Source organism: Patagioenas fasciata, chromosome 4 (genome assembly GCF_037038585.1).
Source record: "Patagioenas fasciata isolate bPatFas1 chromosome 4, bPatFas1.hap1, whole genome shotgun sequence".
Classification (NCBI taxonomy): Eukaryota; Metazoa; Chordata; class Aves; order Columbiformes; family Columbidae; genus Patagioenas; species Patagioenas fasciata.
Genome location: NC_092523.1, coordinates 59,814,894 through 59,837,582, shown reverse-complemented (window position 1 = coordinate 59,837,582; position 22,689 = coordinate 59,814,894). Strand labels below are relative to the sequence as shown.

The 22,689-nt window shown below is 36.6% G+C and overlaps 1 protein-coding gene across 9 annotated transcripts in view; it reads right to left on the bottom strand.

The window, feature by feature from the left end:
* Window positions 1-22,689, bottom strand: part of TTC29 (tetratricopeptide repeat domain 29) — a 343,118-nt gene that overhangs the window by 131,769 nt on the left and 188,660 nt on the right. For 7 of the 9 annotated variants that reach the window (XM_071808005.1, XM_071808004.1, XM_071808007.1 and 4 more), the window contains 2 exons: window positions 6,633-6,729; window positions 2,831-2,914 (listed from right to left, as the gene is read on the bottom strand). In XM_071808005.1, coding sequence (XP_071664106.1) covers window positions 2,831-2,914; window positions 6,633-6,724 — 176 coding nt within the window. In that variant the 5' untranslated portion in view covers window positions 6,725-6,729. Of the gene's footprint in view, window positions 1-2,830; window positions 2,915-6,632; window positions 6,730-9,630; window positions 9,799-22,689 lie in introns of those variants that run through there. The other 2 variants (XM_071808010.1, XM_071808002.1) reach the window with 1 other exon arrangement.

The window sequence follows — 22,689 nt, the reverse complement described above, 5'->3', positions numbered from 1 at the left end:
ATTTTTCCACAGAAAAAATCAGATTACAACATAAGCACACTTAAAAGAATTCTTCTCATTTGGAACAGAGTACAGTACTGTATGATAGAAGAACAACTGCAAGCTTTTTTCCCAACTATGAAGAAACTAGCTTAATTTAAAAGAATATTGTGCAGGATATTGTTTTACGAAATGGCTTACAATAATGTTGCTTGTTTCCATAAATGCACTACTACCCATAGATCCCTTTATTTAGAAGGTAATAAATTTGTTTTCTGCCTAATATGCACCAAAAATTATGAAGAGTGTTTAATATTTAGCAGGAATGTGGCTGCAAGAATTTGTCTTGACAAAATAATGACTTACTTATTAAATTAACCTCCATATTAAATAGAGGTTAATTATTATTAAGTTTTTATTAAATTATAATTATTTATTATTAAATTACCCTCCATATGAGCACCAAATAGCTTGAAAATATTGTCCTTTGAAAAGGACAGTAAACAAACTCATCTTTGTAAGTATATTACTAGTAGCACACCAGCTGATTTTTCCAATTCCAAATTTCTCAGACTTCTTCCATCTGCACACCCTAGTAACTGCCAGTACAGAGGATGCAGGACTCATGACACCTAATTTGAGAATGTGTTTATCAGTACATTCTTATACTAATGAATATGTACCTAAACATAGAGTACCACTGACCTCCATGTGCATAATTGCTGTCAGCATAAGCACAAATGAATATGGATGAATTTGCTTTAGTTCAAAAGAGTCAGTTTCTGACAAAAGTCTTGCTAAACTATTTTGTTGACGAAACTCTATAATGCTATCACACTGCCTAACATTGGTGTTTTTCTGTTCTAATTTTAAAACATTCTCTGGAGAAAATGAAACAAACACCAAAACAGCCCCAAATGAAAAAACCTTCATCATACATTTTTTAAAATCATGACAATTTCTATTTAGGGAAATATATTAAGTATCGTAATGAAAGTGCAGGTATTTAGGTGGCAAAAGGAAGGTACCCTGTCCCTTTATAAAGAAGTGTGATAGTCTATTTTTGGAATGGAAACATTATTTTAAAATCTGCACAGCACATTATAAGCCATTTCTCACACTTTTTTTAATAAAAACATCTGTTGTCTGCTGAGGCACACAAAGCATAACATTGATTTCAGTAAGATCATTTACAGATATGGCATTGCCTTACTTAATAAATTGGTTTTAAATTACAATTGATACATTTAGGTTTTTATAACTAGATTAGCCTAGTACTAATGTAATTACACTGTAGCTGCTAGTTTGTTATCATTCATTTGCTCTCACATGATTGTATCAGGTTTATAGAACAGTATTACTTAATTACATACTACAGAAATTTTGTAACTGCTGAGCTACTATCAAAAACTAGAATTCTGAAAATAATGAAATACACAGAACATGAATGTAATCTTTTGAAAGATGTACTTAAAAATCTGCATAGAAATAAAACAGAATACATTTGATATTTCAGTTTAATCTTCTAAGAAGCTTTGATAACTGTGAAGAACGGCATATTACAAAACACTAAGGAAATGCCCCACTTTGTGTATGTATTGCAGAACAGATGATAAAATTCTCAGTTCATTGTGGATTTTCACACTGTTCTCCAAAGTTCAATTTGTTCCTTTGTTTCTCTTGGTGAGAAGGTCCTGCCCAATCCCATCATTGAACTAGTCTTTAGTCCATTTTTTAATCTAATTCAAACAAAAGTGGGGCACGAGTGTGCTTTAAACACATTGCTCTCTTAGATCATCAGACTAGATATATTACAATCTTTTTTTTTTTGTGACAGAGCACTTACTAGCTTTACCATGTTACCATTATAAAAACAAAGTCAAATTGGACATGTATCACAGTAAAAGAAAGCGTGACTTCTGGCTGATTATTATATGGTATGGATGCAGGACACTGCTAAGGTTATTACCCCTCAACTCAAATGTGGTAATTTTCTAGATCTTCATTTGAAAGTTTTTAGGGAACGTTCACAGGTACATTCTTAGGCTAGGAAAGAGAAAAGAAACATGTTTTGCAAGAAACTAGCTAGTCAAATTCCTGTCTGGTTGATGGAATGTTTTTATACAGCAAGGGTGATCCTGCAATATTAATTGTTCAGGTGCCTAGAGCCCTTGTATATGCATCTTTTTATTATTTAAATATTGAATAAATAAATCATCTCACTTAAGCAACCAGCAATTAGATTTGCTAGAATTCTTTCATTAATTTTGATGGTGCTGAACCTCGGATCTGTTAAAAGACTCCAGAAGAATAAGTCAGTCACAGTCTCTTGTAACTTCTAAATGTAAATACTTCAGTTGCAAGAAATCAAAAGTTATCTAGATTTCTTTCATTCACTGGGTTTTTAAATAACTAATGGTGTATTAAATGCTTCACAGCAGAAGTCAGCACTTGGGTTTGGCTAAATAATAATTCAAAATTACAAGAACATGTATGTCGGTATACTAAGGTTCCACCCCAGAGGACATGTTTCACAGAGGCTCAGAAAAAAAAAAAGTAGTGCAATTTCACATATAATTACTGACACAATCTTAATGATCATGTTACAAATGTGACATAATACTTTGGTAAATACAGAAATTAGTAAAACCAGGAAGCTAAATGCTTTGATATATTTAAGATCAGGAGGAATGAACCATCATTATTTAATATCAACTTCAATTTTTAAATGCCAAGTTTCACTAAAAAGGGTAGGGCCTAGGGAACTTTAAATTTAAATGATTATGATGACTAGAAACAAAGGAAACAATAAACTTATGGATGTTAAAATGCCTCAAAAAAGCCAACTTACGCAGCAGCTTCTTGTTTTGACAACCCTTTGATATTCTTCGCCAAATAATCATCTATGCCATCTTTGTCTTTGATCAAATGAATCCTAAATTTAAATGAAAAAAATTAAAAGGAAAACTGTGAGGTGCTAACATAGACTTCTGCAGCATGTATAATATATTAGTATTGCCAAGCAGAGCTAAATACTGAAATATTGACAAAGTAATATATCAGACATTCTATAAACATATACAAATATCTTTTACATTTTTTGGTCTGTAGCTATTCAAGCCTTTCTTTCTGAAAGAAAACAAAGTCAGGATTTGCTTTCAAGGAGCTGGTTATCTGATATTTATGCCTAAACTAGAAAAAATTATGTATTAGCTAAATCAATAATAATTCATTAAGCTATCCATACTTCAACTGTTTTCTAAACCAGAACCCTTACATTTTTGCATAATCAGTATGGACTGGAGTGGTCCAATCTATTTTGTATTTAACTTTTTCAAAATTAATATAAAGAAAATTGACAAAAAAGTCCTAAACCCAACTCAAAATGTTTTCCTTTATGCAATGCAGACTTTTAAGACTGCTCTCAGCTGAGCAGCATATTGCAAAAGACAGTCCACTAAGAGAGTAATCCAAAGGGCATTAAAATAAACAGCAATATTCCTAAAAATTTCAGGGTGCATGGATCTAATGTTAAGTTATGAACTGTACATCATTTCACTTTTCACTTGAGACATCATCTCTTCGCATCTCCATTCTGATGCACAAGAGATGTCTTGAATTTCAAAGGATTATATGCACTTACTGACCATAAACTGTATTTATATCGATTCTGATAGTGCAACAGTAGAGAATATTATCTTTTTAAAAGTAACGTGAATTTATTTTTATTCTCCTTTAAAAGAGGATAAAGATTGGTTAATCACTCAAAGATAAAAGAAATTCAACATTAGTGTTCCACATAAATCTATTACTTTCCTCTTTCTCTGTCTGTATTATGCTGTTGTCTTTCATTAAAGGGATGAGAGTAAATTCTTTCCATAATGTTCGCTAATATAAGCGTCATGCTCCTTATTGCTCTGAGAATGCTGAAGACGCTTCATGAGGTTCATTTAAATGAAAACAGAATAGCTAAGCAAAGCAGAGATATTTTGACATGTCTGTATTTAAAACAATGTAATAGTGAAAACTTCCGGCACAAATAGGGCACTTAAATTTGTTCCAGAATTTACTACTATTGAGCTGCACCAACAGATGCTTCTGTTTTCAAGCTGCATGTAACACAATCCCTGAAAAATGTACGGCTAATGGATATTGTCATAAAAATTCAGTTACAATCAATACCAAAAGTGAATCAATATAAACTTTTTCATACCAAAATAGTCACAATTTAGGAAGATACATAATGTCATTATGATACTGAAGATAAGGTAATTATCGTATATTTTAAACTGATGTAAAGCATATTTGGAGATACAATAGGTTTACATGAGGTAATAGAAAAATTGAAAAGTAGTATCTCTCGGTAATTAAATATGAACTATTCAACAGTCAACACAAAAAGACTCCGTGGCTGACCTTTGTGCTTTAAGAGTACGAAAATGAGCTTTTAGCACATCAATAGCACCTAGAGAACACAGCAGATGGGGGGGCAAGGCGCGAGTCCAAACCCCCAAACTGAAACAGCTACAAGTGAATTCCTAGGCATCACTGTCAGCTTTCTGCAATTTAATCTACACTGCAGTTAAAAATCATCTGAAGCTGGAACAAAGGAAAGTCTGATGCTTTCTCACTATCTCCTTAAAGATGTTTTAATTAAAAAAAAAAAAAAAATCAGGGGAAAAGCCCCCAGAATTACATACAGTTTAAAATCTCACCTACCTTATAGTCAAGATAAAAATTTCTGAGCTCTGACTGGAAACAAAAAAAAAACAAAAGCAACAACTTGCACACCAATTACTGTTTATGTAAGTTCTGCAATACCTTGTGTTGGACTGATGCAACTATAAACATGGTCATCCATCATAAAGAATACAAGTTACTGAAAATAATAAATACTTCTCTCATCCTGGCTGTTATTATTAATGATGTTAATGTAGTAATAAAGAGAAAAGAGAGGTAGATAGGAAAAAATACACAGTAGAAAATTTCATCACCTCAAATAATCATTATCTAAAATGCCTTGTTATATGCAATGAAAATTAAAAACAATAAAACTAATTGATGGGAATAACTGAGATCGTGATTTAGCATGGACAGTGTTTCTTAATAGTGAAATGAGGTGCGGATGGCACAGGCTAACAGGTATTGTTTCTTCCAGACCTTGCCACTTGCTTTTTTCCAAACTGTTTAACCGTATTTCTCCAGTGTTTCCATGAAGACTCACTGTATTTCATAAATAGTTTATAAAAGAGTCAAATTCACCTGTAAATTGGCTCCTATTTAATTTTAAATTGATCACTTATTAAAAAGAAATGTATTTAATGTATTTTAATCCAAGGGACACCTATCCCATAGTTAACATTTTACACGTATAATTATTTCTGTTACCAGTCTACACAGAAAAAAAGAAAATAGATATAGTGGTTTGTTTTTTTTTTTTTTTTTCCTAGAAATAGACTTACTGATAAATATACTGGGCTTTTTAACTAAAGAACAGTACAAAGTCGCAGAAAATATGAAGGACTAAGGTGATTCTCACACAACTTTCTATCCCCAGTGCCTATTCTCTTAACTCAGACACAAGTTGCTCAAAAGTTCCTATTGAAGAAAGTGGCAGAGCTTTTCTTGCTCTAGTCACTATGCACATACAGCCTGGTCTAGACCATTACAGAATCACACATTTATTTTCTGCAAATAGGCACAACTTCTATAGGACTGCTGCAGAATGATCTTCTAGAATGCAGAACTCCCCAAGCAAAGGAACGAAATGAGCCTCCTATTTCTGGGGTGAGTTCTCCAGCAATGTTGTCACTGGAAAAAAGGATGGCTGCAAAGCACTGCTCCAGCCAAAAAAGATTTAAAAAAAAATAAATAAATTGCAAGACATCACTGCATGTCTTTATTCTATCAACATGTGAGAGAACACCTACCAGCAGGAGATCCCTCAGAAAGTCTAGGCCCAAGGATACCATGTTTCTAGATCCTTACTGCTTTTACACATGGACATGCAGCTGTGCCAGTCTGACAAACAGCCACAGTTCTTTCTGAAATGCAGGCAATTTCAGGTAAAAGAGCATACTGGGGCAGAGTGATAACTGGGAGACCAGTACTCGGTGAGGGAGCCAAAAATGTATGGATACAAGTAACTGAGAGAAGGAATGAGTACAACAGAATGGAAAGCCATGCAGGCATCTGCAGAAAGAAGATGGCTTGCAAGCGTGACACTGTTGTTAACTCTCTCAGTTATTCAGTATAGGATAATGTTTTTCAAATCAGTTTTATTCATTATATTTTAAGACACAATAAACTGAGTTTTTTTTAAAAATTGTCTCTTCATCCAAATAAGTACATTTTCAGTGACCTACATTTGTATCAATGCAAGAGAATATTTGCTAATTGGAAGCAACTTCCTACAGCTCTCGAAAGGGTTTTGAAAAATGACGATGAAATATGTACCCTAAACAGAAAACACTTCCTATTTTATTTTTTTCCCTTCTTAATTATGAAACTTTGCTAAGAGAGATTTTTTCCTTGCCTCTGATTTTTGCAGTTTTGAATATTGCAAAAAAAACCAAACATAATTTGTCACCTTGCCATAGCTGATTGAAGCTATTCACAGTAAAATGATACTCTGAAGGAAAAGAGGTACATACCTTGCAAAGTCTGATAAGGGGCAAGCAGTCCGCTGTAGGAACCTGGGATGCTCCCGTGGGCTTTGTAGGATCGCTTGAGGCAACACATTCATTTTAACTAAAACAAACAAACAAAACCAACACGACTTCAAACAGTGTCTTCCCAGTGATGCAGTTTCTTATCCTTCTTGTGCTGCTTCCCAGTCAACTCTTATTTCCATTGCCTTACACGTAGAACTGGACTCCAGTTCCACACAAATTGTGTCAGGCCTCAGAACTGCTTCACTAGGACATAATGCATAGGAATGGTCATGATCAATGGTTTTCTTTCTTTCATGGGAGTGCTCTTGATTTGCACAGGGACAACTGATTCAGCAGCCTTTCTTGCATGTGATCCCCTGTGCTTCCTCAAGCTACCTAGGTCCAAGCATTAATAATATTTTAATACATAAGAGCATGAAAGATGGAACATGTAGTATGCAATGCAACAACAGGCACTGTATTAACATTCAAAATAATACCTAATTGTAACAGTAACAATCCTTCGGAAAAAAAAAAAAAGTAAGTAATACTACACTTACAACACAAGGTTTTATTTAAAGCAAAAGCTGAAAGCCCCACAGTTATGTAGAATCGTCTAGCTTGTCATTTTGAAGTACATAAATGCTAATAGGACTTTTTTGTCACATAGAGCTACTGTGTTTTTTCCCCAAGTATTCAGTCTACACTTCCTACCATTAAAGTTTCAGCTGCCAGTTCCTTCATTTTGCATGTCTGTGATCTGAGGACGTTAGCAGCAGGAGCACCCTTACTTTTAAATTTGGTTTAATGTAGGTATTGCATGCCCTGCTGGTAGGCCTCAAGGCACAAACTTTTAATAGGGATGGGAAAACAGAATATAATAGGAAGGAAAGAATAATTTAACTATTTGCTACATTTATTCCCTGCAAAATATATTTCCTTTCACTAAATGCTAGATATGAATCATCTTGATACTGAATGATCAGCATCAGAGTAGCATATGTTTTACATATTAGCCTTCCTGGGATCAAAAGCCATTTCATTTATGAAAAATTTTGCTACAGTTAGTGTAAAGCAATTTTTAAAATTGTGTTACTTAGACTGGAATAACAAAGACAATTTTAGGTTAAAAAGATGACAAGATATGATGTTTGTTTTAGGTCTTAGTACTAATGATAACATTTGTTACAGAAAAAAATATTTATAAATAAACTGATCTACAATCAGATGCAGGAACATTTTACACAAGTGTCACCAAAAAAATCAATAGAATGAAAACATATGGGTAATTCATCACTATAAAATATTATACTTCTTAGAGAAAATGACAGGTTTGTATCCAGAAGCAATTTAGAAAGGAAAATCTCCTTTTAGGAAAATGCTATTCGGTGAGAAATAGTAATTAAACTTTGGAACAACAATACTGAATCTCAGAGAAGATTGAAAGCTTTCTACAACCCTCTTAGTTTTGAAGCATTAGGTGAGGAGAAGCAAACAGACCATGTCTTAATGGCGGCTGTTGAATTTGGCAATACAGGAGAGTTGACCATCTGCAGCCATGGGGCAAAAAAAGCAGAGGAAAGCAGCTGAAAGGAAGCCCTGAAAGCCCTGGTAGAGGTACTGCAACCATAAAAAGCTCTTGCTCGGAAGGTGTGGTCTCCGACATGGCACAGGTCTGAGGCTCCAGGTTGCTCCCACATGGGACCTGGCTGGAGCATCCAATAGCTCTTTGCTGGCCCCATGCTCCAGGTTCCCACCTCACAGAAATCAAGTATGTGATAAGCTAGGCTGGCATGCACATGGGTCTCACACTAACATGAGAAATATGCAGACATTTTTTTGAGTCCATTACTGCTTCACAAGGATTAAAACTGCTGCCCTGACTCCTATTTCAAACTCAAAGCTTGGGGAAAAACAACAACAACAACCCAAAAAAACCCCAACCCACAACGAGAAAAAAAAAAAAAGCGCAGCCCACATCGAAACACCTACACCATAATAATATCAATTTCATTTTTATTTTAGAGGTGGGAAGTTGCTTTCAGTGAAATGGATGGTGTTTTCCCTCATTTCCAAGGTAACTAATCTTTACAGGTAAATTACAATGACAGAGGCACATGACAGAGGTATAAGCAAACATATTCTTCTGAAACATGTGCTATTACATTCATATAAATTTATTTGCTGAAGAAAGGTTAGAAAGGTTAGAGATGCTCACCCTTTTACATTTTGCTCCATTATTGCAAGTCCCAAGCCACATCTCATTTACTTAATCAAACATCCACAGAATTCAGCAAAAGCCAAGACAGGGCACTTTGTTTCTATGAAGCGCCACATGTAATCACAGGAATCTCCCCGCAGGCTGGAATTGCCCCAACAGAGTTGAAGCTAAAGGTAAAATGCAAATTGATTGTAACGGCCTTCCCCAGCATGTTTTAGGAAACATGTTGGCTGCTACCTAGCTCCTCCTGCACATTTCCTTCTCACCCGAGGCCGTTTCCCAGGAAGGGAAGCAGTGGCTACATCTGCACACTTTTGCAGACACACATGCCGCTGTCTTGCACCTCACAAAATAAAAGGATGTCAGACCATGATGGGACAGACTTGCAGACACACTGCTTTATTGCGCTTAAAGTGCTGTTGTGACCGATTGAAAAACACAATACATTTTTAAAGTCTATAGCCAGTATTACAGATGTAATTTGTTCCACGTAACCTGGAGGAGTTCACAGCCCCAACCAGCACTTGGTTTGGCAGCGCTCAAGACGTACATCCTGAACCTCCTCCAGCCCTGTGGCTGTGGGGAGCACAGGCAGCTGCTTCCCTCACCTGTTAACCACCCAATATGCTATGTGTACCCTCAACTGTTGGCCCTGCTACTGTCTCAGCCCCTTAGAAACCAACCAAGCAAAAAGCCACAAAACAGCAAACAAACCAACCCCCAAACAAACCAAACAAACGAAAACAAAGCCCCAAACGCACTACCACCACCACCCACCAGTTAGCTGCAGTTTCTGGTTGCTGGACAAGCTCTCCCCGGCGGCCCCGCCGCACTGGCCTTCACTGGCTCTGTTGCTCCCCGGGGCCGCTGGCGGCGGGTGCGGCGCACGGGGGCAGAAGGGGCCGCCACCGGCTGCCCCCTCAGCGCTGACCATGCGCCGGCACCGACCCCGACCCCGACCCCGACCCCGACCCCGACCCCGACCCCGCGCTCCCCGGCCCGCCTCGGCCCCGGTGCCGCCGCCTGCAGCCGGGCGGCTCCGCGGGACGCCCACGGTCTCGCCATGGCGACGGGGGCGGGTGCCGCTGAGGGACGGCCCGCCGCCCGCCCACAGCGCGGCCGTGCCAGGCCCCGCCGCCCGCCCGAGGCTGTCCCGGGGTGAGGCAGCTCTGAGGAAAAAGGCCAGCGGTTCCCTCTTGGCACAGGCCTGCGGGCCAGGGGAGCCGCCAGGCCTGGTTTAGAGCAAAGGCGGCGGCTGTGAGAAATGAGGTGGAGGTGCTCAGCAGGTCTTTGCGTGCTTGCTTGGAGCTCAAACGGGAGTGTCCCTCAGAGCTAGGTGACTTTCTGAAGTTGGCAAGCAAAGAATCGATGGCAATGTCATATTGATGCTAAAAGGAAGGTTGGTGGGCACTCAGGTGACGGATGAACGCTTGCAGTGAGCAGGCTTTTTTTCTTTCAGGATCTTCTCCAACGTTCTTCAGGACCAGAGATTTTTCAGTAGCCTCTATTCTGTTTGAAACTTGACACCAGCAGAGGAGGCCATTTTTTTAGCACAGATTTGACCTAGTTTTTATTGCTAAAACTGGTTGGAAAACTGGAATGTCAAAATCAATTGCTATAATCTATTTTGGAAGGATCAAGTGGACACAAAGCACTTGAAAAATGGCATTATCTGTTTCTGAGTTGATGGCAATTGGAAGCAAATGATCTTGAATGTTTATGGGTCAATGTTCTAGCAGCTAAGTCAGAAGTTGAAAGGGTACTTAGCTGATACCAAATCACACTAGAGAACAGCATGACCTATGCATTACCCATCTACAACATATGGGGAAAACACTGCTGTACTGAGGTGAATTTCAAATGGAGTGACATATGCTGGAGTTCTCATGCTGCCAGTGCTAAAATGTACTTGGAATTTCAAAATATTTTAGATGTCAATTTCCCAACTCAGAAAGTGTTGCACCCAACACAGGGGAATTCTATACTAGACCTCATCTTAATAGATGAAAAGGAACTGATCATGGAACTAAAAATTAACTTATAATGATTTGATCACATTTGTTATGTGCAAACAGAATTAAATCCAAAGCAATTATATATATATATATATATATATATATATATTCTTACTGCCTTGAAAGGGCTAATTTTATAGAGGTGAAAGCTATGGTAAGGTAAATCTGTTGAGTGAAAGAATTTGATCTGAAATGGGAGAATAATAATTGGAACCATTTAAGGATGTTAGCCCAGGTACCCCCAAAGCCATGATCCCACAACTAAGGAATACATTTGCTGAAAAGCCATGGTGGTTTACAAGGAAAACATCTATGAAACAGAAGAGGGGAAGTGGTATCATACATGTACACTGGAAGCTAGGAATCATGGAAAAAATGTACTGTGGGAGGTAAAAGGTTGTAAGGGAAATATACATATGGTCAACAGAGTTAAAATGAGAAAAAATAGAGTTGTTTTCAAGTATAGAATGTAAGAAATTATCTGAATAGTGGGCACACCGTACTAAGGGATGAAGATGTCAGCTTTAACCATAATTAGTGACAAACTTGGAATGTTAAAACATCTACATATTTCTTGTGTGCATTTGGGAAGATGGCAGCTGATATACTTATGTTGTATGGTATTTAAGAGTTGTTTTCTATATCCAATGATAATGTAGGAGGACGGTTCAACTTCACTTACTAACAGAAAGTTGGCATTAGAGAGTTTTGAATGAACGTGTCAGGAAGTTTTATGTGCTATCAATGTTCATATTCAGAAGGTCTTGGAACACCAAGACATTTACATAAAGTGGCATAAGCTAGTATTGTTCTAATACTTTTAAGGAGTAAATGGGATAACAGGAGTTTGTCAATGTTACGTTGGTCACAGGCAAAGTACGGAACAAGCAATATGAACCTCAGTTAACTGGGAATTTAAAAGAAGGCAGATAATTCCAGTTAACCTGGGCTTCTGCTAAATATATGTATGTATATCCTGGCAGAGAAATAGAGTCTGGCAAACAGACTTTGTTTTCTTAATGGGGCTGCAGGTTCACATATTGGTGCAATTTAGTTAGACTTCAGTTAAAGCATTTGACTTATCATATGGCTTTTTGGGTGAAACACTTCAATGATACAGTTATTTGTAGCCTACACATAAACTTACAAAGAAAACTTATAAACACTGAAAAGATAAACCAGCAGATTTCAAACCACTGGTAATATTCTGCAATGATATCTCAAGTATTTCACAAGCTACCATTTTACACTATGGCTACATCTTCCATGTTAAGCGTATATAAATCATTTGACTTGAAACAGAACTAAGATTTTTATAATGGAGATGTGTTTAGAGGATCCTGGATGCCAAACATTATGTAACTTAGACAGGACACGCTTTAACAAAGAACAAAAGACAGTCTACATCTATATAGTGATATGAAGAGGCAGTGGCCTTTCTGTGGTTAAGGATGAAACCAATTCCTGTTACAATGCTGCGTTGTAGCACCAATATAATTGGTCTAGAAATGACTGGCCTGCAAGTCCTGAAGGGGAAAAAGTGTCTGTTCATGGAAAAAAAAATAGAATTTCAATTGCTAACGCTTTGTTCCTATTCTTGGGGTATGTCTTCTTCCAATCCTGTAAGCAATGATAATGTCCAAGGAAGGGTAATATTCTATAGCAGATCAACTTTGCAAAAACAGTTTGTGTGAATTTTTTTTTTTTTTTGAGCAAAACTTAATGTTCACCTGTTGGCATATACAAAAATGTAATCTGGAGAGGTAAAACGTGCAATATATTAATCATTCTGAACAACTGATACCCTTAGGAAATGTGTTTGTGCAGCTTTAATGGTTGCGTGAAAATGTAATTGCTAATATACTGTCTGTGCTTAAATGCAGCAATGCCAAAAACTTACCAGAACATATCTGGAGACTCTTGAATACTGCTCATAAAACTAGTCAAGGATCTGTGCACTATTACTTTAACTCTCTCTCTCTCCTGATATATATATATATATGTAAAATATATATATAAATAAAGTAAACGGCACTACAGTTGATAAAAGACAGTGTAATGATTCTTGTAGGTTTCTTAATTTCCTAAGGCATTCCTCATCTTCAAATTGTCCCTCAGTTTTAAATTAAAGTACTGGAGGCAGCACAATATTATTCAAGCTTTTTTTTGACTCCTGCCCAACTGTTCATCTTTGGTCCCTGGTAGTTTTGATTTTCCTGTTACCTGTTAATCTCTCCACTGCAGAAAAAGAAAAAGAACTGAAGTGTCCTGACTCCTCCACTCTAGAAGAGGGGAAAGAGAGAAAGACTTGGTGAAAACTAAAGTGATCATGGAGAAAAATATGAAAAAACAACAGAGGTGAAAAGGTTGAAGTGTCAAAACTACAAAACCAAGGAATTGGAGGGGGGCAACAGTGATGATGCTACTGGGTAGCAATAAATGTACACAGATGTACAAAAGCTAATGCTGGTTGCGGTGGGCTGCAGGTGTGGAGACATGACAGGCTGATAGAATAGAAATAATCTCTAAAGTTGCCAGGTTTTCTTTAGTCAAACTTCCTCCTCCAATGAGAAGATTCTGCAACTCTTTGAGACCTTGGATGGCACACTATGGTAGGTGCTGGTTTGGCATGAACTTTAACCAAAAGCTGACTGTGGCACTACAGTTGTTTTTCATGCGAAGTGAAATACTCTGATTTTTTCTTTATGGCAAATACATATTTAGATCTGAATAATATCTCACTGACTAAAGACTTCTACAAGTTTTCTAATGTAGCACTTGCATCTTGTTTAACCAGCTTCAGCAATGCCTCTACATCATGTATCTCCGTTTTTAGTTTTCTGTTTGAGTGATGAGATGGAGACAGCAGTGCTGAGGAAGATCAAACAAACTTTCAATGTAAAAATTACTATACGGATCTCTAGCTTGGTATTCGTTATATACGTATTATGCTTCAATATACTAGGTCACTGTCAAGTTCCATTGCTGGCACAACAGGCTCAGGAAAGAGCCAAATATTTGAAAGGGCAAAAAATTATCCTCTTCAGGTCTTATTGTTCTGCATACGTAGAAATTTGAGTTTTGTGTTGTTAAAAAGAGGGTAGAAACATTCATTTGCAGTCTGGAAGGTTCAGAGATACTGTACTTTGATTTTATGGCTGTAACAAATGATAATTGGATTCAGGGTAACCTAACACATCTCAAAGGTGTCTAAAGGAGTGTTTCTTTCACCTGAGAGACACATACAGGATAAACAAAGAGGTAGCATTGTACAAAGGTTTTATTAGCATTTGCTTGTGATCACCTTATGCATGATAGACTTGCAAGTAATACTGCTTTCCAAAACTCATGCTGTTTAATCTTTTATATCATGCCACTGTAGGTCCTATATTTTACATGCATTACAGAGAAAACTGTCCCAACATACACTTTATATGTTTGCTTCTGCTCCCTTTCCCACGCCCTCTCTTTAACAAACCGAAATTTATCCCATTAATATCTCCTCCTGGTTTTGTGGTAACGTTTACTTATTTCACCTGTTAGTACTTACAGATTTAGAGGTACGCATTGGATATATTTTCATCTGCTGAAACATTTGTACATTATCAGCTTATTTGTTTTGCCTGCTTTTGAAAGCTGTCTAGAAAGATTTATATAAAAAGTTAATCAAACTACATCACTGACTTGGCCCATCACTACAACTTTTTCATCACTATAACAATATCCATATGACAGGTAGCTTATCATCATGAATTATGGGGGAAAAGATAAACAACCCATTAAGAAATTAAAGGCCCACAAAGGTGCAGTTTGATAAAGGATAAAAAAACCCCACAGGGTACATATAATAAGATCTCTCTCCCCAGAAGAGTGATTGTTATCTTTCTTTCATGAGCGTCAAAGACCTGGAGCTTCTCAGTGCCTCAGGCAAGTGAGTTTGAAGGTCTCCTTCATGATTGAATGGAAAATAGTAATCAGAATTAGGTTAAGATCGTTTATCCTATAGAGCATTTAAAAACTGTTTTATGTGTAGAACTGATATTAGTAACTGATAGAAACAACCACTGTAATCACATTTAGAAAATTTTACTGTGTTTTGTGTATTCAGTGTGTCATTTGTGTGTTTATTCTGGTATATGTTGGGACAAGCTTTGTTTCATGGAGAACTGAGCAAAATAGCTCTAATACATAAATTTGTATAGTCTTGATTCTGTAATAAATGGAAACCTATGTGAAAGAACAGTGACTTACAGATAAGGATGTCTTTACAACACCACCATAAATAAGTTATTCTTAAACAAGTTTTCATTTCCTGAGACAAAATATACAGTGAATATCCTTACTGTACATTAATTAAATATGTCTTCCTTTATACTAATGTAAAACAGTAGTATTTACAGCCTTTCAGATTCCTCTGAGTGATTTTCATTATTCTGTACGTGGTATGACTTGTGGCTGAACGAGAATTTAACTAAATCAAAGGAAGTGCGATCAAAATGAATGACTTAAGTGATGACAATAGAATTATCCTGTACAGTTCCCTTCTTCTTCTGATAGATTATGCTTAAAGTGGTGAAAAAGTCATTTGAGATAATCAGAAAGATTGCTAGCAAAAAGTACTAATATTAATTTGCACTGAAGTATAATTTTTTTCCCCCAGTAAGTTGGAACTCTAAAGCTTGGCACTTGGTCTTTGAAGACTGTTTATTCTTAATAGCTATTAAACTCTTCTTCCATAATTGTTTTCTAGTTCTGTTCACACCTGTTGATTGCCTCTCATTTCAAACACTGACACAGACAAGTAACTAACTACATTTCATGGTGGGGCCTAACCCTGAGACCTTTGTGTTCTGGGCAGTGTAAATGAGAAGTAACAATGTTAACTGCATAAAACAGATGTCGTTTGAGGTCAGGGCATCTGAAGTTCTCTTTCTAGCTGACTTCTGGAACAGTCAGTGACAGCCAGCATTGCCTTTGGCCTGTTCTCTGTTGGCCTGTGGTTTATGTACTGTATTTCATGTGGGAGAGTACCCAGCAGAGACTTGCCTACATTTTAAATACTCACTTACTGAGGTTTATAACTTAAAGTAGCAGGAGTGAAAGAGGCATGGAAAGGCCAAATGTTGTGTTGTTATGTAGTCCTAAAACATTCAGTGTATCAAGCCAGAGATAGATCAAATCCTGTGGGTTCAGTGGGTCTGGGGATTAATGGATGTTTTTGTTCCCATGGGCAAACTCTTTTGTATCCATAAGGCTAAGAAGTGTTGCTCTTTTTAGGTACAGTAGATGTTTAAATTGAACTTCGGAAACTTTGGGATTGAAAAGTACTTTATAGAGAATACGTTTCCGCATTAAGTACTTCTAGGTACATACCTCCAAACTGAACTTAAAATTATGCACTGTGATAAAAACCATTGCATTATAGTAATGTAATTTTGTCTTAGTGTCCTTACCAAATCATTTTATGGAAATTTCTGGTACATTACATTGCTGTTATCAACCAGCCACAAAAGTGATACTGAAATTCTAATGGAGGCTATTTTAACATTTCCTACCAGTGACATAAATATAGGCTTCATTATTAATTGTAGCTGATTAGCCACAAGGCAAACATCTAATTAAACCTTGAGAGACAATAACATTGCACATAAATTATCCATTTAAGAGCACATAGGTCTTTAGATTTGATTAAAAATTGTTTAACCAATAACCACACATCTTAAGCTCAATCTGTATTTGCACAGATTTGAAGTCAGAAAATCCCCTAGTGCATTGCTGGGGTTTTTTTGAACATTTGTTTCTTGATGCATTTTGATTTGTATTTACTTACCACTTGTTCATGTTGCTTTCCCGATTAGTGGGACTGCCACTCAAATAATGGATTAACAATTGATTTTAAAAGTCCTACCGAATTAATTACTTTTAAAATTATTTTGAAATAGTCTAAAAGGTACATTAGGTGGTCACAGGATTCAGAAAGGCAAAGATCAAAACAATGTTATATTGATATATATTGAGGGTTTCTGTTTGAATTATTTTTGTCCCTATACAGCTGTTTTCGATTCTAATACTGAGATTTTCTTTTCTTTCCTACAAGAATGCATGCATATTCTTTTATACATTTTTTCTGAACACTGGCAAATTAAATGCATGTGTGAGTATGAAATGAAGATTCAGACAACAAGATGACTGCTTAACAAAATGCTCTGTGAGTCTTAATATCCAATTTTCCTTAAAAGGCCCCATACTTTCCATGAGCTTGAACAGATAATTATCTGCTCTGTGAAGTAATCTTGGGAAGTGGGAACACCCTTAAAATACTCGTGGTCAGTCATAAGGTTTGTGGGCAGGTCATTTTTCTTCAGCATATGTCATCTACCCACTACATTTTCTGAATAACATAGACTGAGGCAAACATATCTGACGAGTAGGTGAAGAAAACAAAACTACCTGACAAAAAGAAAGATGGTTTTGATAATGCAGTGCACCGATTCTTATTTCATATGATTTTAAGACTTACAGTTCACACTCAGAAGTATTTGATGCTGAATGCTATTTCACTATCCTGCGGTAGTATATAAGGAAGCATGATGTGTGGTGTACTTGATTTTTCCTTCAGTGTACTTCTATTTATGTAAAAAAAAAATACAGAACTATGAAACACATTTATGTGTATCAGAAATTGCTAATATTTTCTGAAAATCAATGCCAGTCCATGTGCCTGTCTTCTTCTTTACCTGGATTTTATCTGTGTAGGCAATACTCTCAGAGCACGGATCTTGCCTCTCTATTTTCAAACTGTCTTATTTTTAGGAGTACTAGGGAGACAACATCTACTTAATTGTGGGATGAAAACACTTCTGAATATTAGTCTTGTGGACTACTGCTAAAGCTTTGCAACTAATTACTGCTACTGCTAAAACCACACAGGCTACTATTTCTTATAATGGATATTTTTTTAAGAAATTGCTGAGCTTAAGTACATGAACTCCACTAAGGCAACCAGTATGAGGGCTAAACTTCTTAGGTCAGGTAGGCCCTCTAATATCTCAAAGTTTCCCATTAGGTTTAGGGATAGGCTCTGGGACTGCTTTCCTATATATATATGTTTAATTTTATTTTAGATTTGTAAAGCAGAGGAAAACCAGCTAGAAATCAATTATCAAACAAAAGCAGAAAACAAAACAAAATACACACAAGAAAAAAACAAAACCCAAAAGCTGAAATACAGTAGATTTGCACAACTGCCTGTGAAATTAAATGTAGGTTACTTCATTCACGTACAAAGATCGTTAGCTGGCAAATGAAAACGTGCTGCTGTGAAGCACATCACATTCATATATAATTGAAGCACCTGAGAATAAAATACTGAGGCGCAATAGGTGACAACTGATAAAACAAGGGAAGTATAAAACAGGATACAAAACTCCAGAGATACAAAAAGCCAGAGAATTCAGTGAAGCACAGAGCTTCTGTTGGAATGATACGCTACTGGAATCAGTAACATTTGCCTGATTTTCTTCACTACCATGCAAAGACAAGGAAGATTTTTAAGTAGTTGCAAGATGTCCAAAACAGGGAAGCAGCAGTTCCCCAGCATAAGTCACTGTCCCTGTATCCCTAGAACAGCTTCACTCATTCTTTATGGATCTGCTTCAAAAGAAAGTGGTGATGGAGGTGACATATGTTGTCCCTCAATTTGCGGGAGTAACTTGAGTTAATACTGATCCGGTTAAGCCTTACCCTTTTTCTTCTTGCTTATCTAGTTAAAGTAACATCTTTTGGAGAGTGAAATTGAAGGCAGCTGCTGGCAATGACAGTTTAGGACCATGAATCCTGAAAAAGACATATTGCTATGGTAATAGCTGACCTTGGATCTATGTGCAGTTGCAGTAGGCTTTGACGTAAATGCCTTTGTCTTGTGGTGGCCACATGGCCAAAACCATGTGGCCAAAACTGAGTCAAATTATTTTCTAAATGTGAAACAAAAGTTTGTATCATACAGTTTCTTATGAATTAGGTTTTGGCAGAGCATGCTGTTTATTGAAAATGGATGTTCTTGGCATCAATTCTTCTGTATTGTAACTGTAGTACACATGTATCTAGCATTTTTACACCACAGTTTCCTCAGACTCAAAGAAATCAGGCATATTGTTTACCTTGCTCTATCCTGGCCATCATTTTTCCACAAATACACAGGCCTTCTGAATTTTAAATCTTGCAGCCCCAGAAAGAAGAGAGGACGATGCTAATGGCTCCTTTTCTTGGAATTTGACTGTGAATTCAAAACCTTTATAACATTTTATTATGTCATAACAACATCAGTCTTTAGATATGTCTTCAATGTTGTCAGATAGTAATATATCCTATTAGAGGGTGATTAATGATAATTCCTTTGAACAATGTTATTTAAACAATTTCAGCTAAGTACATAATATTTTGGTCTAGAAACAAGCTGCACTGAAATTGTAGTTTAGTAATATGGCTCAGCTGGGAGATAGATTAAGGCAGTTTTCAAGATAATACTTTGAGTTTATGGCAAGAAAGATTAGAAGCTAACATGCATAATGAAATTCAACATTGTCTCCTGCTGGATGATACACTGTAATGTACACAGCTGCCTTTGATCTTGGATTCTTTGAGAGGAATTTCATGTCTCCAAAACCCAGAATAGGGGATTCTTCCAGGATGTGCCTGTGCCTTGTTGAAGTAACTGGTCAATAACTGGTAAAGCCAGAGGATGACATCCCGAAGAATGAAGTGTCTTGTCGCTTGGGACAGAATGAGAAGAACTAGCTAGAGCTGCTCAGTCTGATGGGGAAAAGGGTTTGGGTACATTTTTGGAACTGGCAGCAGCATGACTGCATTGCTAAACCAAGGCTAACCAAAGGAAAATGGTAGAATTGGCTTGGGATGGTGGTATTGAGCAAAAAGTTTGGAAATCAACAAATTCTACCTTATGAGCTTTGTAGAACCAGCCTTTTCTACTGTACCATCTTTAAAAGGTCAGGGCTAAGAATCTTGCATAATGTGCATTTATAATCATCTACATTCTAATTTTTTAATGACCTAATTTTGTAATTTTAATAACTATCTTCTTGTCCCCTGTAAACTTGGCATCTGAACTGTCACTAAGGCCTCAGAACGAATCCTTACTCTTTTCAACCTGAGCAGAGTGTAGGCAATGCCTTTCGGTCTCTGCTCACAGCCCTACCGTGCAGTTTCTCTGTCTTGCACACTCCTCTGCAAGCTGGGTCCCTGCTGTCCAACCAGGACTCATTACAAAGACAAGTTCCCCAAGAGCCTTCAGGAAATTACTATTTCTTTTCTCAGTTGCAAGTTACTTGGTGTAGGTTCTTTAAGTACCACAGCAGAGAAATGTGATGACTGAAGTGTATGAAATACAGGCACTGCAGAGATCCTACACTTGTTTTTAATTTTAACAATAAACAGAGCTGGACAAAAATGTGTGGCACAGATAGTTACGTGGCTGGTTTTCAAACAGACATTTCTAAAGAGCTAGTCATTCTCCTTGTTTGCATCTAGTGTTTTCCTTCAAGTACTCATGTTTCTTTCATTTACAGCTAATTCTTCATTCTCCCTTGAACGCATAGTAAAATAGACCTTCCTGTAAGAGCAGTCCCTTGTTTTTGCCATTTTCATCTTAGATTTTTCTCAGCATGTTTACATCATCTCTTGAAGAGGGACAAAATTCTGTATCTGTATGGACAGGGAATAGGCAAGCAGGGCTGCAGGGACACCCAGAAATGCTGAGAACTGAGTACACAGCCAGGCATGCCCAGAAAAGCAGATCATACTGCTTATGGCACAGTCATTTCCATGTGGAGGTTAAATAAGAGTTATCTATTTTGTTCTTCCCAGGAAACATTTAGTCAAGGTGCATCCATCTCAGATAACTTATTTATGTACATGAAAACACAGCAAGACACCATTGACAGCTATGTAGTACAGGTAGTGGCAAAAGCAGGATATCAACATAAAATTGGTTTGCTTATAAAGTAAAATGAAGCAAAATTCATTAAATAATGAAACAAAATGAAAATCACATGTAAATTCTTATGTAGCCACTGATTACTTAATGGAACGATTTTTATTTCAACTTTTTAAGATTCTGTTTAGTTAGTTTTTTATCCTAAAATCTTGTATGTATTTTAAAAGGTGGAATAATCTCTCATTATTATAAGGCTTATAAGTGGCAGATTAGAAAAGCAGTGAACTAAGTCTTTAGAAAAGTTCACTTTCTGTTCATATTTTTGATACCAGCAGCTGTATTTTAACTAATTGATTAAAATGTGTCATAGGGTAAACTTTACTTGTATGTATGATTTGAAGGTTGAATTGACTTCCTGTTGATAATTTTCCTGTGCATAAAACAGTTTTGGGGATGCATATTACATTTACCTGTAAAATCAAGAATTTTTCCACCTTTTTTTTTTTTTTTTAATGTTACTACAGGATTTCTGTAGCAATGATTTAAGACAGTATAAGTAAAAATAGCAATTTGCAGTAATTACTGTAGAATACTGTATTTTGTAAAGGTGACACTTCCTATTTCAGCCAGTAAGCCTCAGCTTTTCATGGTTTAAAATTAATGTGCTAAAAAGCAAACATGTAGGAATTCAAGCGCACAGTTACAATTATGCAGGTACATAAACAAGTGTGAAAACATAGACTTTCATGTCTATGTTTATATATATTACATATAATCTGCAAACAGTTGTAATTCAGCATGATATTATTACAAAATGGTGAGAAACCCTCAGTTTCTTCTGGAGATGCATCTTACTACTAAAGCACAGAGTGGTAGCTAATACTGAGAAATAGAAATGTATGTAGGTAAGAATATGTAGCTCTAAACTGCTATATGCAAAACACCACATAGAGTATTACAGAGTGTTTTTTTCTTTTACAGACATTTGAATTATAATCTGTAATTGGTAATCTTCAGTCTAATTACTTTTGCCTGGCAGACAAACACACTAGCATGCACAGCTTTCTGTGCTTCCCCTCTTATTTTTATTTGCTATTAAAACAATTGTTGCAGTATTAGTTGTGTTGGTAGCAGCCAAATTACTCCATATGGGGACAGATCTTTAGAATTTCATTATGGGAATAAAATACTGACCTAACTGCATGTTTTTCCTCCCAGAATTAACTGACTTTCGTTCAAGCTCAAATCCAAAATAAGAAATATGTATTCTGGTTGTGAGCTGGACTTCATCATAATCTTTATAGAATATGAAGCACTCAACTGATGTTTCTTGATTGTTGTACTTGATAATTTACATCTTCAGAGTAAATTGGGTAGTAAAAGCTGCAGCTGTGATTCACTTTTGAGTGCACGTGATAGGATTTAAGTTATCATACCATCATAGTTAGGGTTACGGACTGTAAGTTAGTCCAAGAGTGTCCTAGGGGTTCTTCATACCTAAGAGCTTTGTGTGCTGATGAGAGCACACTGCTTGCTTTTCCATACATTTTTTTTTTTTTTTACTGTAAATCGTTCTGCATCTTTCCTGCACATATATGCATGGTATTTTAGTACTTATTTTCTTTTTAAGCATTAGCATCATAAGCAGAATAAAGAGCTGATGTCAGGTGTCAGTTTGCATATCCTTTTTTGATTCCAGTCTTGTGCTCTGATTCAGGCATTCCCACTGCTTATTCCAGTTACAGCTTTTGAACTTCCTATTGCCATATAGATAACTGGATATCTTGAACAGCCTTTTCCTATATGGCGTAAATGTGCCGTTGCTGGGTTATAAATATAATCTACGGTCAGTTCTTACACAGTATTTAT